The sequence below is a fragment of the Balaenoptera borealis genome, assembly GCF_965194805.1.
Source record: "Balaenoptera borealis genome assembly, chromosome: 4".
In the NCBI taxonomy this organism is placed as follows: domain Eukaryota; kingdom Metazoa; phylum Chordata; class Mammalia; order Artiodactyla; family Balaenopteridae; genus Balaenoptera; species Balaenoptera borealis.
The window spans coordinates 50,697,935-50,713,871 of record NC_138861.1 but is presented as its reverse complement, the minus strand read 5'-3'; the positions used below and the strand labels follow the sequence as shown (position 1 = coordinate 50,713,871).

Sequence of the window (15,937 nt, the reverse complement as noted above, 5' to 3'; positions counted from 1 at the left end):
AATGATCTGTTGGATTAAAGAAGAAGACCCGAGAGTGAACTGAGGCTCTCAGATAAACTTTCCAGTTTGTGGAACAATCCCAAGCCAATTTATGGAATGTTGAAGGCTAAAATTCAGGAAAATATCCCAGCCCTTTTGTCATCCAACTCACACCATCACTCTACTTGCCAGTCAAATTTTACATTTATAGATGTGGGGTTTGTATTATTGTGATTTCTGCAGATCTTTAAAAGGGCTACATTAGGGAGAATATTTCTCTGTGAAGCTGGAGCCTAAATGCTTTAGAACAAAATACACGCTTTCCTGTGAAAAAAGGAAATATAGTGAGGAGCTGGCTTTTTTTAAAGAGTCATACTGAGGAAGGGAGAAGAATACATTTTGCATGTATCTGTGTGGTAAGAGGGAGGAAATTTAGTGCAGAAATCTGCTCAGATTAGCCTAAAATAGAGTTTCTAGATGAAATTTGCTGCTTACCTCTGTTGTTATTACACGAGCCTATTGTCAATGATTGACAAAAGAGTCACTGTCTTTTTTAAGCTATTCAGTGCTAGGAGTTACCAAGTGGAATTTCACCTCTCCTGTGTGTGTTTGTGTGTGTGTGTGTGTGTGTGTGTGTGTGTGTGTGTGTGTGTGCGCGCGCGCGCGCGCGCGCGCCCTGATGACCAGCTTAAAGGGCAAGATGGTGTAGATGTAGATCAACCCAAGCTGATGCTGGTCTAATAACACACTCATGTACATGACATTAGGCTCCAAAAGTTTTCAAAGGCGCCCTCTGACTCTGTTGCCTGATACCATATTTACAAGAAGAGCTGGCCTCCAGTCCAGAATTGCCTGCACACTGAGTGGTGAGGGGTGCACATCTTTCCAGAGAAGAATGAAACATTTTTGGTTCCTTCTCTTCCCAGCATCTCCCAAGTAGAGAAAGGAAAAGTGGATTACAGTGTTCACAAGCTTGGGAAGCCACTCAATAAACCACAACTTCTGGGAAAGAAGGTATAGAGCTTTAAGTTACAGAATCCTCTGAATGTGAACCAAAGAACTGAGCTTGGAATTTGGGGACTGGGAAAATAACTGTGTAGAAGCCTCAAATTGTGAATGCTGCTGGGACATCTGAGAGACACAAACAGGGCCCTTCCCTTCCACTCTGTATCCCTCACCCAACCTCACTGGCTTTCCCTTTACAGGAGAAGACACATACACACTATAAAACAAAAGCGAAAAAGCAGTTTTACCTTCCTTTCACCACACACACAAAACCCTTGTTTTTCTCATTTTGTTTTCCGTGTTGACACTTTGTTACCTGTAAGCATTTTTAAAAGCAGAGGTCAAGTGGGGGGCAGCGGGAAATGGGTGAAGGTGGTCAAAAGGTAGAAAACATCTGGGGACGTAATGTACGGCCTGGGGACTATGGTTAACAATACTGTATTGTGTATTTAAAAGTTAGTAAGAGAGTAGATCTTAAAAGTTTTCATCATAAGGAAGAAAAATTGTAACTGTGTGAGGTGATGAATATTAACTAGATTTATTGTGGTGATCATTTTGCAATATATATGTATATCAAATCATTATGTTGTACACCTTACACTTACACAATATTATTTGTCAATTATATCTTAATGAAACTGGGGAAATTGTTAAAATAAAAGCAGTGGTGTATGAGGTCACTTGCCCTTACTTTTTGTTTTTAAATCGTGACCCCCTTTAGCTGTAATGACTGATTGGCAGGCTCAGTCAGATGCTTATGGCTGGTTAATGTCATAAAGTTTTTGAGCCATGATGAGAGATAATTCTTACTCTCCCTTGCTTGAGCTGTAAAGCGTTTCCTCAGCTTCTCCACCGTGCTAACTCTTAGGAAAAACATTCCTGTTGTGCATACATGGAACTAAACCAAACCAACCAGGGTAAAGGACACCTAAGTAAGGTGCCCTCCACCCACTTCTCGCTCACTCCCAGTTTTACAGGGCCAGTTCCAACTGGTGGCCAGCTGGAATCCTGGGTGGAAGTAAATTAACTGGAAACTCGAGTCACTGCTGCAGTCCCCTGGAATAAAGGAATGAATGCCAGTGCAGCATGGCCCCAGAGCCCACCTCTGGCTACTGCCCACACCACTCAGAGCACTTCTGTGCTCAGGCTGGCAAGCACGCAGACTGTCTGCCTTCTGCGTATTTGCCTGTAGGATGGAGGCCAGGCCACAAACTTTCACACTTCTCGGATGCTCTAAACATAAGGAGCTCAGAGAGAATGCTTCCTAAAGGAACTAAAAGAGGTGTCTTTCCACATGTCTAACTCGGGATAAATATTATAACCCTATTTACTTCTTGAGAAAAAGTTTCAATCGTAGTTCCAAGTTTCTATCAGTGATATGACTATATTACTACTGCTACTGGTATAGTAGTAGGTTTTATTATTATATTTCAGGAATAGCATTTCTAATTATCTTGTGGATTTGCTTTCTTAGGAAGAAGGAATAAATAAAAAGTTGCTTGGCTTTTCAAGACAGAAGAGGGATGATAAAGGTAAAAATAAGTAAATAAAGTAGATAAGAGACTCAGTTGTTGCAAAATAACAAATAATAAAGTGGTGCTTTAACATAACAGACTTGCCCCACCCCCAGGTTCTTTCATAAAGAAAAAGATGAGGGAGGGAGGGAGGGAAGGAAGGGAAAAGAAAGATCTTATTATTTACAGCTAGGATTTAAATTATATCACCCCAGCACAGCAAAGCCTCTTTTGAAATAGCTGCCTCTTTGTAGGACACACACCTTAGTCTTGCTAAGCACACAGAAATTCAGAAGTTTAAAACTTACTGGGAACTTCACGAACTAGAGAAAAGAAATAAGGCAGATTTGCATCCTTTTTTCCATTAAACCATGCCATCAGGAATGTATTCTACAATAATTTCCTTCAGGCAATTTCATTCCCAGTTTTCACTGTTTTTTATTTTCAAGGGAACAAAACAGACCCACACTTTCTTTACCTAACACTAGCCTGAAGAATCTATTGAATTATATTGATTTTTCTCCCTTTGAACACAAGCTCATTAACCTGAAACACTAAGGGGATAACTATATTTCACTGAGCCTATAACTGAGTGTCTGAAAACAAAAAGATCCCAAGACAGTGATACAGCTCTCTCCCTGGAATTCCCAATTTTTTTTTTTTTTTTTTTTTTTTTGGCAAATTCAGCTGCAGAAGCTGTGACATTGCTTCCTTAATCCTAGAGAGTTTCACATCTGTTAGAAGCAGCTTTCTTTAAATGTATCCTTTATTGTAATGTTTAGCAAAATCCGGGTTCCCAGCTTTCCACCAACTTCTGTATTCTTACAGGGTACTGGGGAGAAAATGTTAGCATCCAACAGCCGTGCGGCGCTGACAGCAGGCTCCGCTGCCTCCTCTCAGCTAAGTGAGCTAAGGCTGAATTGAGAAGCTATCTTGGATGTATGGAAATGAGGTCTCCTCCAAAACCCCCGGGGAATTCCTAGCAAAGGAAAAAGCCATCAGGAAAAAATTAGACAACACAGACACCAGAGGCAGCCTGCTGGACAAGTCTCTCCAAGAAGCCCAATGAGTGGGACTGCATTTATCTTCCCAAACCAGGAGATGTGACCCCACTCTTCCAAAATAATAATCAGGTAACAGCTATTTTACCCAAGAAACCAATATAAAGTGCTTGTGGTTTTGACTTTTATTTGAGATCTCTGATGAGATCAAACGATCTATACCCTTTCATTCAAGGCAACAGACGTCTTCAACTGTTTTTTAATTTGATTTATCCTTTGAAACAGAAAGTGCATTACATTTAACTGGTCTTGCAAAGGGGGTTTTCTTCTCTTTACAAACCGAATTCCTTATATAAATTAATAAAAGTTAAAGATGCTAATATATCACCGTTATTAGCTTAAAAAAGAAAACAATTTACATAGTCTATAGTATTCTTATGATACAAAACACTTCAAATTCAATTACAGCAACTAAATGGATTTTTATGTTTCTGACCCAGAGCAGTCGTAACAATTCCCACCATCTACTTTAACACGCATTTTTATCAGAAAGGAGTTAAATTAAATACAAGCTATTGTAGCCCCTCCCTCCCCAACACTTTTCTTTAAATCACTAATAAATAGCAACAAACGACTGTGCAATTTCGGAGAGAAACAGAGAGGCAGGCCTGAGGCCCTTCCTGGTTCCAAGTGTTCTACTTCAAGTCCTGGAGGCGGGAGCCGGTTGCGGAGCCAGGGGTGGTCCGGGAAGAGCGAGAGGGATGAAGGGGAAATGGGATTGATCAAATCCAAACCCGGGAGGGGACCGGGCGAGGGAGGATGAGAACATTCTTTACTACGCTTCTCCAGTTAAGCAAAGGGGAACGTGGTTTGAATAGCTCTTAAAAGGGGAAGGGTAGCAGGAAGAAGGAGGTCCATCTTTTTATACCAAATTCAAAAAAGCATTTTACATTTTAAATATTCACAATAAAGTAACTTCTAGTCAGTGAGACTCACGATTTATTTACAAAGAGCCTTCAACAGGCCACTTTAGTCGGCACAGCAGTGTGTGCGGGAGAAACATCCCTCTTCCCATCTGTGGCGGCCGCCCGCCCGCGTGGCTCCGAGGTCCCCCGCGCGGTGGGTGTCGACGGGTCCAGAGGCCCTCTCAGCGCCCCCGCCCTGGCCAGCGGCCGCAAGACAGAGGCGGGGGCGCGGGGGGGGGGGCACGGGAAGGGGGACGCGACTAGGACACCGAGCGGGGCGGGAGGGTGGCCCAGCTGCGGCGTCTGTTGCGTTAGTCTTGCGGTGTATTTCGTGGTCTTCTCTGCCTTCTCATCATCCTCCGAGTCTCTCTCCCCCGCCCCGCTCAACTTCTAGGTTAAAAAAATAGATATGTACATCTTAGAAAATAGCAAAGGGCCCCGGCAGGCGGGGCCGTGTCCTCCGGGCCCCGAGGAGCGGGAAGACGGGACGCGCGGTCCCCGCGGTCGCCGCGGAGGGGCCGGAGGCCGGGCGGGCGGCGGGCGCTCAGGACGAGCTCTCGTTCTCGGACGCGTGCAGCAGGAGGCCGCCGCCGCCGCCGCCGGACTTGTGCTTCTTCAGCAGCTGCGTGATTTTCTCGTCGTCCGAGTTGGGGTCCAGGGGCTTGTTGTAGTCGTCGTCCTCCTCCTCGTTCTCCGAGGCCCCTTTCAGCCGCTCGGTTTCCGAGTCCTGCTTCTTCTTGGCCGTGGCCATCTCGGCTGCGTGCTTCTTCCGCCACTTGGTCCGGCGGTTCTGGAACCAAACCTGGGGGCCGAGAAAGAGGAGAAGAGGGGAGACAGGGGCGGAAGGAGTTTAAGGGGAGCAGAGCCAGGCAATGCCTTCTCTCCCACATCCCGCAGTCGCTCCTGCGGGCCCCTGACGTCTTGACACCCTCCCTCAGAGCCCTCCCATGTCTGGGCCGTTGAAGTCGGTCTCCACTGCCCCAGCTTCCTCCGAGTATCAGGCACCAACAAACTGACTGCCGTTGCCATAGCGATGGTAACACAAGAGTATTGAGGTTGTCAGTGAGCGATTTCTCAGAAAAGAAAAAAACTTGGAAACTTAAAATGAGTTTCCCTAAAAGAGTTCGCTTGCCTGCTTTCTCGATTGAAGTAGAAAACTTTTCCCTTTCGTAAAGTTGCCTCATAATGACTGCGATTCTATTCGTTTTCAACTTTCTTAGATTAAGGTATTTCAAACAATCTGAAGTGTACTGGCTTTTTAGTGTGATTTGTGGGAGAAGCCACAGCATTTACCCCAATTACCTCTGTTCTTTTCACTTTTGGGTATTTGTCTGTTTCACTTATTTCGGGTCTGAATACACACAAATATGGTAGGTAAACACACCCCTCCCCATTTACACTTGTAATGTATGATGTAAAGTTAAAAAAAATCTGCTAAAACAGAAACCTCAAATCAGTAATAATAACCAACATAAATGCATGAAAATATTTTATATTTAAAAGTTGAAATCATCATAGTAGTTTGTGTGTCTTTCTCTGTCTCTCTGGTTTAATGTTTTTCATAAAACCGAAGTCAAAGTAAGAATTTTCATCAGTTATTTTTTTTAAGTGAAATTTTGCCAGTTACATTACTTCCCACTATTAGCGTGCCTAGTCTTCCAAATATTACTTTAATATTGTCCCTCCCTAAGACATTCATTTTTATACAAATATTTTAAACCTATTCACGATGTCTGACATCGTGTTTGATACATATATTTTAACCTAAAGCATCAGCAATAGCAACCAATTTCCCAAACATATTGAATCATCCTCTCTTTATGCTTCTCATCCATTTTCTCATCCGTTATGTATTTATCTAGAGAATCAGAATTGTTAAGAAAGTGATTTTTAGTTTCTTTATACAGCTATAATTCACTTCTAGCCACGCCGACATATTTATGGTGACAAATGAAGATCTCCAGATTACTGTGGTAGGCTCTGTACCAACCACTGCAAAAATAATTTTAACTGCGATGGTACTCTAATGGTCACATACAAAAATCACTCCTGAAATGCATTTTATGGTGCTTGTCTGTGGGGAAATACTCTCTGACCAGCAGATATGGCTAACGTTATCCCTGCTTAATTTTAAAAGCAACAGTATAACTAATGGAAACAGACTTAAACACACACACACACCAAAAAAAAAAAATATATATATATATATATACATACATATATATAATGAAAAAGAGGAACAAAAGAGAATACCAGAAATATAGGAAACCACTAGATTTAAAGTACCTAGCTGTTTCAATCCCTTTATATTTCAGGGAAAGATTTCTCCAATTTGATTCCCTGGAAATACACCGTACAACTCAATTATAAGGTAAGTGACATTTTAATTATAATTTGTTGTCATAAACAGTAAACCATCTTACATCTACTGATAAACTTGTATTTCATAATACAGTAATAATCTTGTCAATTCACCTGGAAAATTACTATTCCGAAGTGGCTGCCTCAGGTAAGCTAAAAGCAGATGCATCCATGCTAAGTGGTTAGATCTTGTGGATTTATTGGGGTTTTTTTAACCTGCAAGTTAACACAGTAGCACTATAATGCTGATCTACATTAGGATATTATATAACTAGTGGAGCCTGAATTGACAAACAAAAGGTTGAATAACCTTACAAATAGAATACATAGAAGCTATCTAACTGGCCTGGTCTATTCTCAGGGCTGATATTTCCGTAATGCTTTTATTCTCTAATAATGGCGAGTTCCCCCAGCACATGCTGCTATCTAGATTAACCTAATTTCAAAGGCGGAGGCTTGATTCCTTTTGTTCATCAACAGTTTGCCCGCCCGAGAGACCCCAGAGCCTTTGTAACCTCCCCCTCCACCCCCTTCGCTGATCTCATCTCTCCCCATGCTTCTCAGACTGCACCCTCGGGCGGCTGTTTGTTAGTTTGGGGTATGTGTGTGTGTGTGTGTGTGTGTGTGTGTGTGCGCGCACACCCGCGCGCATGACGTACATGGGGGAGCTCTCCCTCGAGGTTTGCAAGGTCCACTCACCTTGACCTGACTCTCCGTCATCCCCAACGAATAGGCCAAGCGAGCCCTCTCGGGCCCCGCCAAGTATTTCGTTTGTTCGAAAGTCTTCTCTAGGGCGAAGATCTGCTGGCCCGAGAACGTGGGTCTCGTGTGTTTTCTCTTCCCATCTTTGTCCAACAAAATGGATCCTTGATCTACGAGAACAGATTAAAAAAAGAAAGGAAGGGGGGAAACAACCAGTTACGAGCGGCTCCGCTGAGAAGAGACGAACTCCAGAAACAACGTTGTGGCGGGAAAGGGAAGCGTATTCCGCGGCGGCACGAGAAGGGCAGTGGCGCTTGCAGTCCCACTGCGCTTCTCGCTTTGCCTTCTTACACCCACCTGTTTTTTTAAAAGAGCGTGTGTTTGGAGCCGCTGTAAATAACCTTCGGCCCAACAACGACGTCCAACAGAGGGAGCGCACTGCTGAAGTTTGCCGAGGCCCAATCTCTAAGCCCAGTAAATTGAGGCGTGTGGGTACGGGGCGGGGGGGAAGTCCCCTCTCACCGCCAAGTCTAGTTGGGGCTCGTTCGGTCCCAGGGCCTTTGCATGGGGGTGACTAGTTTTGTTCCTCGAACGCTTTCCTAACCTGTGCCCGCGCAACAAAGAGCGCCTTGTTTTTGGAACACAAGAGAGCTAAATCACCCCCAGTCGAACGCCGCTGCGGCCGAGGGGGAGGGGGCGCCGCCTTTGTTGGCGGTCCCTACGCGGCCATCCAAACGAATACAATAACGTCTCCCCGACAGCCGCCCCCGCCCCGGCCGCCCCTGTCCCGAGGCTTCGAAGGGAGCCTCCGCTTGGCTCCCCCAGCTTCCCTCAGTTACTGCCGCTCAGCCACACGAAAGAGATCAAGAGACAGAAGAAACTTCGGGGACTCGGTCAAAAGCAAAGAACAGAGCGAGAAAAGGACAGGGGACTGGCCCCTAAATGCCACCTGGGAGTATGGGAGCTTCCGCGGCGCGCTGGCCAACTACCTGTAAGATTAGGGGGATCCTGGGGTAACTCAGTTGGTTTCGAGCAAGATCTTTGCGGGATGTTGCATTTTCCCCCGTCCTTGCCCTGTTACCTCGTTCTTCCTCCGGTTCTTTCTCATATTAGGATGTTGAGAGCCACGATGCCCCTCAATATGTCCGGGGCCGAGGCAGGTGGAAAAGCGAGGGCCCAGCGGTGGGGAGCGGCCCGAAGTAGCACTTGCCCTCCTCCACGGGCCGCGGACCTGTCTTCAGTGGGCTCACCTGGGCTGAGCGTACTCGGGGGACGAGGGGGGAGGGTGGTGAGGACGACGAGGTGAGGTGGGGACACCCTGGACCGAGACGTACATCAAACACACACGTTCGGCTCAGGGCTGTGGAGGGCTCGCCGCTGCCGGTCCCCACCGGTTCGTAGAGAGGAGGCCAGTCAGGCTGGCGAAGGTCGAGTGGGACTTCGGCATGGGACACTGGAAAGCTGGGGTGCGGGCTGGAGCACAGTAGCCTCTCCTGCCCTCCCCACCTCTTTAACCCAGGAGGGGTATGCGGTTCCGGCCGGGCTGTTCCGGGAGCAGCCAGGGCCTCGGATGAGACACGCCCCGCACCACATTGTGTTCCGTGGAGACGCATGCACACCGGTTCCGCGAGGCGTGCCCAAGGCTTGGGGAGAGGGGGGCGCTTGGACGCAACCATGGAGCTCAGGACAGCGAGAGTTCCTCGCTGAACGCCCTGGCCCAACCTAACTCGTGCGATTCTGGTGCTGCCAAACTACTCGGCAGGCAAGAGGGTGGACCGACCCGCATGCACACCAGGGGCCATGACCTGAGAGCGGGCAAAACAAGCACAACTGGGCGCAGTCGATTGTACTCACGAGGAGTGCAGGCCAGGCGTGCGTCCCTCCAGGGTGGGCTCTGCATCACTCCTGGCCAGAAGATAGGCGTCCGGCCGGGCAGCTCGGCTAGCGGCTTGGGGTACCGACCCACGGCGGCCACGGCCGCGGCGCTGGGGCTGAAGTAGAGCCCGGGCGGCGGCGGCGGCGGGCTCAGGCTGCTGAAACGGGGCAGGCCGGCCAGCAGCCCCGCTGGGGTTGAGGCGGCGGCGGCAGCGGCCGCAGCTGCGGCCGCGGCGGCCGAAGCGGAGGAAGCGGAGGTGGACGAGGAAGAGGAGGAGGAACCGGAGGGCGAGGCGGAGGGCAGGGCTGCCCCTGAGGCCAAGGGCATGGAGGGCCGGCTCAGGATGTCGTTGATGCCATGTGGGGTGGCGGCCGAGAGCTGCTGCGGGGGGCTGCTCAGGGATGAGAGCCCCCCCGCGGCCGGGGGCTTCAGGCTGCCTGGGTTGTGGGAGCCCAAAGGCGGGGAGGGTGACGACGAGGAGGACGAGGAGGACGAGGAGGAGGGGGGCCCGGCGGGCAGCGGGGGGTACGCGGCGGGGTACAGCGGGGTCTTCATTTCTGCCATGCTGTGCAGGGCGGCCAGGGGCGGGCTGCTGAGCAGGAACGCGCTCTGCCGGGTGCCCTCCATCGCCCCCACCGCTAACATCCCACGATCAGGCCGGAGCCCGCAGCCACGCAGCGGGAGCGCCGGCCGGTGCCCCGGAGGGGCTCAGGAGAGCGAGAAGCGCCGAGGGCGCGAGCGAGGAGTTGCTCCGCACACCAGGAGGCGACCTGCCAACTGGGCCAAGAATGCAGCCGCTGAGAGTTGCTCTCGTAACTGCGCAGCAGAAATGTCCAAACACACCAGTCGAGAGGCGGTGGCTCGCCGAGACCAGCGAGGGTCCGGGTGGTTTGAGCTGTCTTTTCCCTCTTAGAGTCCCGGATTCAATCCCGGGCTCTTCTCTCTTCCTCACTTTTTCCTCGCCGCTCAAAGTGCGCTACTTCTCATCTTCTCCCTCTTGGAAATAAGCAAAACAAAACCCCAGCCGGCCCCAGAGAGCTTGTAACAAAGTTAAGAGTCACCGAATCTCCGCTTTGATGTGGGAGAGTGGGGGCTGGCTCTTTTTCTTTGGGGAGGTTCAAAGGACGCCGGGTTCCGCCCGATGAGCTCGTCCAATCTTACTTGGATGCCCTGCTCTTTAGGCCACGAGGTTGATTCGCACTCGGCGCTCGGAGCGCGCAGGGAGAGAGAGCATCCAGCCCGCGGGAGGGTTTGGCCTCTGGGCGGGCTTCCTCCGCCAGCGCTGCCCGAGGCTTCTGCGCCAGAAAGGGCAGTGCCACCAATCCCCGCGGCTCCCGGATTCGGCGCGCCGACCTGCCTTCCCCTCTGGGCCACGGGGCACTAGAGTTGCAATATTGAAAAGAAAAAGGGCGAGAAAAACACGGGAAAACAGACTAAGTGAAAAGTCTGACGGCTTCGGTTACAGCTCCACTCGTCTGTCCACTTCTGTAAACGGGCCTGGCGACCCCGGCCCCACCCCCCCCACCAGCGCCCTCTCTTCCTCTCACTCTCCGCCTTTGCCTCTCCTCTCTCGCATTTTCTTCGCGGCTCTACAGGCTTCGCTCTTCTAAGTCCTGTCCTCTGGCCAAGCTGACCCTCTCCGCGGCTCTTCCACTGCCTCTCTCTCCTCTCCTTTTCCCTTCGGGCCTGACAGTTCAGATGAAGCTCTCAAAGGTAATAAAACATTTGCATCACTCCCTACCCCTCTTTAGCTGGGGGACGAGAGGGAGGGGGAAATGGGGGTCCAAAATGAGAACTTTGAAGGACGTCACTCCGAGGCGGCCGGCAAGGGCGGGGCCGAGGAGTGGGGGGTGCAGGCCGGGGGGCGTAACCACCGTCTCCAATAGCACTCAGCCTTGGGCCTTGCGTCGCCTCCGGGTCGCGCCCACTCGGGAGCGCTGCGCCCTCTGATTGGCTTAGGAGGACGAGCCGTTGGGCCGCGCCCGCCTGGTTCCCGCCCCCTCCCACTTCCATCCCTCCTGTGGGTGGGGCCCGGAGGCGGGGCCTGGCGAGTGGTGAGGTTCGGCCGCTGGGCCAGTGGACGCCTCAATTAATTGTGTTAAATAAAACGGGAAAGGGGAGGAGGGAGCAGAGATGAAGAGGGTATTACTTTTTAAAGAGAAGAATAATGGAAACCCAACCCTTTTATGGAAAAGCAGTTCATACTCTTCCCTCTCCTCCCCCTCGCCTGCTCGCTCGCGTCACCCTACCCCCCTTCCCCCCACTAGCTCGCGACGCCTCACCTCGAACAGAGTCTGGTCTCTTGTAAAATGGAGCTAATGGAGCAGGCAGCCCGCGTAGCCCTGGCCTGGCTCCTTCTTTTGAAGGGATTAATTAAAGGCCATCTGGGCTCTCCCAGGATTGTGTAAATTAATTTGTTGCTCCTTAAGCCTTATAGATGTCCTTAATCCTCTTGTAGGCCGAAGCATCGTCCTTTTCCGTCTTTGCCACCTCCCGCTCTCCTTCGCTGTTCCTTCTCCTTCATTTTCTTTTTAGTCCTGGGTCCCCCCCCCCGCCCCCCCCCACACGATGTTATCATTTATAGGTTTACTCAATTCGCAGGGAACGGAATCAGCTTATTGGGAATATTTATTTCTCGTGTGATGTTTCGACCTGAGAGCAGTGAACTTTTAAACTTTTCTCCCCTGTGATTATTATTCGTTTTGAGTTTTACGGGGGCAGAATCACCAAAATTGAGGTGGAGTCTTTAGATACAGAAGTACCTGGTTACACCCCCGATCCACTGTAAGATTTTGAAAACCGTCTCCGAAACTCTTACCCCTGCTCTCAAGTCCAGGGTTGTTTCGGGAGATGGAGATGTTCCGGCTTCTGCGCTGTGGTGATGGGATGTCTAGGGTTTGAGTTGGAGGGCAGTTTGCCTTATCCCCTCTCAATTTCTTCCATCCCTGGAGATCTTTAAATTTCCAGCAGGGTTGACCTGTGTAGACGGGGAGGAGGACCCTTGCACAATTTAGAGATTTCAAGATATTAAAGTAACACACCACTGAGGGGTGGTGACTAGAGTAATTTGGATGAGATCATTAAGTCCAAACTTAATTCGCAGAAAATAGAAATAAACAGCTATAATAAAGGAATAAAATTCCAGTGGCACCACCCATGGACGGAGTTTGGCTATGAGTGCCAAAAGCACTCATTTGCATCCAAGCACCAAAAGCCAGAGGGATTATTCCGCTTTGATAACCTTCATTTCCGACGCACTGGTCTTTTAAGGGTGGCAACTTGAGCTTGAGCTTCAGGGGTTTTTGTTTATCTTTTGCCACTTTTATTATTCACTTGAGATAAAAGTAAAGTTCCCTTCTTGCTTCCCGACCCTTTTTCATTAACTTCAAGACTGGGCTAAACCCATCACCTCATAGACCTTAGAATCTGACTCCGGGGAAGGTGAAGTCTTTCCTCAATGTGAATTATGCTGAGTAGAGCAAGAATAGAGATGATGAGGGGGCTATCTGTATTTCCCGGCGAGGATGTTTTGCTGGGCTATGGGTCTAAACCCCAGCGCCGTGCCCCTTCGGCAGGCCAGCCGGGAGACTGCTGCAGGAGAGTGGCGCGTGTAGCCCGGCCCTGCCCCGAGTGTTGGGGTCCTCTGCTTCTCGATTCGTTAAAAACGAAACTTTTTCTCGCCTCGTGTGTCTCCAATACGGAGGTGGCACACAACCTTCCGCCTGGACCGCGCGCCTTGGCCACCAGCGACCTCACATCGCCGGCATTCCTCACAGCATTCTCAAGGGCTAGGTAGGAATGGAGAGGGAAGGAGGCCAGTAATTCCCAAAGATGCCAATTTTAAAAAGCTACTCCCCTTTATTTCATGTAAATAGCGTGACCTGGGAAAGAATTGAGCATTTTCCTATTGTAAATTTAGTATCAGGTTTGGGGTGGGTGAGGTAGAGACAGAGTAAAATCAAAGAGACAGACCGACACCAGGAGAGACTGATTCAACTCCACCCAACTCCGGGTTAATTGCCATCGGTAAATAGTTGCAAAGCTGGGTACGGGTAAGAAGTCTCAATCGTTTGCTTTTACTTATCATTCACATTGGGGAATTAAAATAGCAGCATTGTTCTTAATTGTGACAGTAAAACAAATCTGGGGTCTGTGTACCTCGATCCCCGGGGAGTGAACCCCGGGTGCCTGAATCCCGCGTGGGGCAGTGTGTGTTGCAGACGCACGCTGCGAGGCGCGGAAGGAAGGCCGGTGCCTCTTGCCTGGTGCTGGTGGTCGTCATCGATCTGCTCCGTCTGTCTCCAGCTGGGAGCCGGGAGAGCGAGGGGGCGTCCTCGAAGGGGGGTGGGCTGCCCCAGTCTCTCGCGGGGAAAGATAGCCCTGTCCCTCCAGAGCTAAAACCACCTTCAGGACGGCGTCCTGGAGGAGCAGATCCCGACGCGGATGCGGGAGGCCGTTTTCGGTCGGGGCCATCTTACACACTGCATACACACGCCCTAGAGAGTCCGGACTTCTCTCCCTCGGGGAACCCTCAGGACCCTCGCGCGCTTCTGCCCACGACCTAATAAAGTCCGGCGCTTCTAAGCAACCCCTAGGAATGGAACGTGTCACACGTGGTCGCGACGCCCCCCGCGCCCCGCGTCTCTGAACAGTATATATATATTTGGGGGGACTGTGTTTGAAAGCGAGTGATTTGCATTTTAATTGAAAAACAAATGAAAGCGGTTTGGCAAATTCTGAGGTTGCAAAAAGGGCTAAAAAGGGTAGGGGTGAGGAAGGCGACGCACCCCTCTCCAGCCCCTTGACTTTCTTTAAGCCTGCAAACAAGGGCCTCAGTTCTCAAGTTACTGTTTTTAGCCGCTCCTACTATTACGCAGCCTGCGCCACGCACCTGCCCACCCTACCCTCGATCTAACCCTGGACTCAGACGCCTAGTGCGTTGATACTTCTGTTTTAAAATGAAGGAGCAGCCACTAAATTCAGAGTAATTCACAGAAGGAATGCAAATGAAATCTCAGCTGAGTGTACCTAAATTCAGCAGTCTGTCGTTGATGGGTGATAACTATTCTTCCCCAGATATATTAACGTTAAAAGGTCGGGATGCTCGAGTGTAGCCACCGGAAGCCAATTCTATATTCGCAGAAGGAGGGAGGAGGGGATGAAGGGGATTTTGTGTGTTTCAGGCCAAAACCCACTAGAAAATGTGTTTGCTTGTATCGTCTGGATGACTTCTTTAATAACTCCACTTCCGCCGACGAGTGGGGCCTGTTCGGGCTGAACCCAGAGGCCGGCTGGGTTTACGTTCATGTTAAAAGTGGGGTCTAGCGGGCAGCGAAGTGGCAACTCAAAGGAGAAAGAAGAATGTCCACGATCTTGGAACAACCCAGTGTCAGAGAAGGAGAACCGGCGAGGAGGGAGAGCACGGCTGTCTGCATCTTTGCAACCCGTAAACGCGGCGGGATGGGAACGCGACCCTTGGCCGCTTCTGCTGACAGGGAATTAACGAGACTACTTGGGAAGGGTTGGGGTAGCGAAGGGGCCAACAATGCTGGGTGGGGAAGAGCGCTGGGGGATCCTGCTGTCGGCGCTCTCCCAGCCGAGGCCAACGCAAAACACGAGAGGGAAGCGACCCTCGGTGGAGACTGCCTCGTTGGATCTACTACCAAAAAGATCTCGAACGTCAAGCCAGGACCCCCCCAGCATCACCACCACCAAGCGATCTTCAAAGTAGCAGCATGGCAGTCCAGTGCACAACTGCAGAATACGTACTGAGCTCTCCTGGGAGACACGTGCACTCGGAAGGGAGGGTTCTGAAAAGTCCAAGAAGATGCTAAAGAATACTAAAGTCCGGAAATGTCTGCAATATCAAGACCCGATCCAGGAATAAGAATAATTGCAAGAAGACACCAATGACCTGCTAAGAGAGAAAACTAGTCTTCAACTTCAGCAAAGCACACATAACTTCAGCAAAGCACATACATGTATGTATAATACCCCCGACCCCTCACGCTCCCAAGCATTTTCTGCAGAGACCCCATTTGCTTCCAGGGAACCCACTTGCTTTGATGTATATTCTGGAGACGGGGATCCGGCGTGGAATCATGCGCTCCAAGGAATGTCTGTGAGTTTCTACAATTTCCTTAAATAATAAAATGCTGGTTCAGTTTCACCACCAGATTAAACAATATCTGATGTGAACAGCGGTAAAAAATTTACACCTGTATAAATGACGTCCACTGAACATAATTTAAGTAATTTTAAACGAGCCTGTGAACTAGTTCCTCTTTCTGTCCTGCTAAAAGTCGTTACATGTGAGTGAGTGTGTCAGCATTGGTCCTTTCAGCCGCCTCACGCGTGCGGCTCCTTATTCTTCGATGAGAAAAAGTTGTTTTATTTGCGTCACTGCTTTGCTTACAGTTCCTGGGTCCTTCAGGCCCTTTTGAAGAAATCCTGAGCAGTTACCGCCCTCTTGTGGAAAAAAACTTAGCGGTTAATTCGGTCTAGAGTAGACAAACCTGCCCGATTGTGTTAGAA

At 49.7% G+C, this 15,937-nt stretch overlaps 1 protein-coding gene across 1 annotated transcript; it reads right to left on the bottom strand.

The window, feature by feature from the left end:
- Positions 1-4,867: 4,867 nt before the first annotated feature.
- On the bottom strand, positions 4,868-10,893 carry NKX6-1 (NK6 homeobox 1). The gene is made up of 3 exons (XM_082389941.1): positions 9,382-10,893; positions 7,525-7,697; positions 4,868-5,266 (listed from the first exon to the last, which is right to left on the bottom strand). The coding sequence occupies exons 1-3, from the start codon at positions 10,046-10,048 to the stop codon at positions 5,009-5,011; spliced, it is 1,098 nt and encodes a 365-aa protein (XP_082246067.1). The 5' UTR covers positions 10,049-10,893; the 3' UTR covers positions 4,868-5,008.
- Between the last annotated feature and the right edge of the window lie 5,044 nt (positions 10,894-15,937).

Excerpts from the sequence above, each read along its gene's own strand:
- NKX6-1 (XM_082389941.1), bottom strand. The coding sequence starts at position 10,048 with ATGTTAGCGGTGGGGGCGATGGAGGGCACCCGGCAGAGCGCGTTCCTG. Across the intron at positions 7,698-9,381 it reads ACGCCTGGCCTGCACTCCTC|ATCAAGGATCCATTTTGTTG; the intron begins GTGAGTACAATC and ends CTGTTCTCGTAG. Across the intron at positions 5,267-7,524 it reads TGACGGAGAGTCAGGTCAAG|GTTTGGTTCCAGAACCGCCG; the intron begins GTGAGTGGACCT and ends CTCGGCCCCCAG.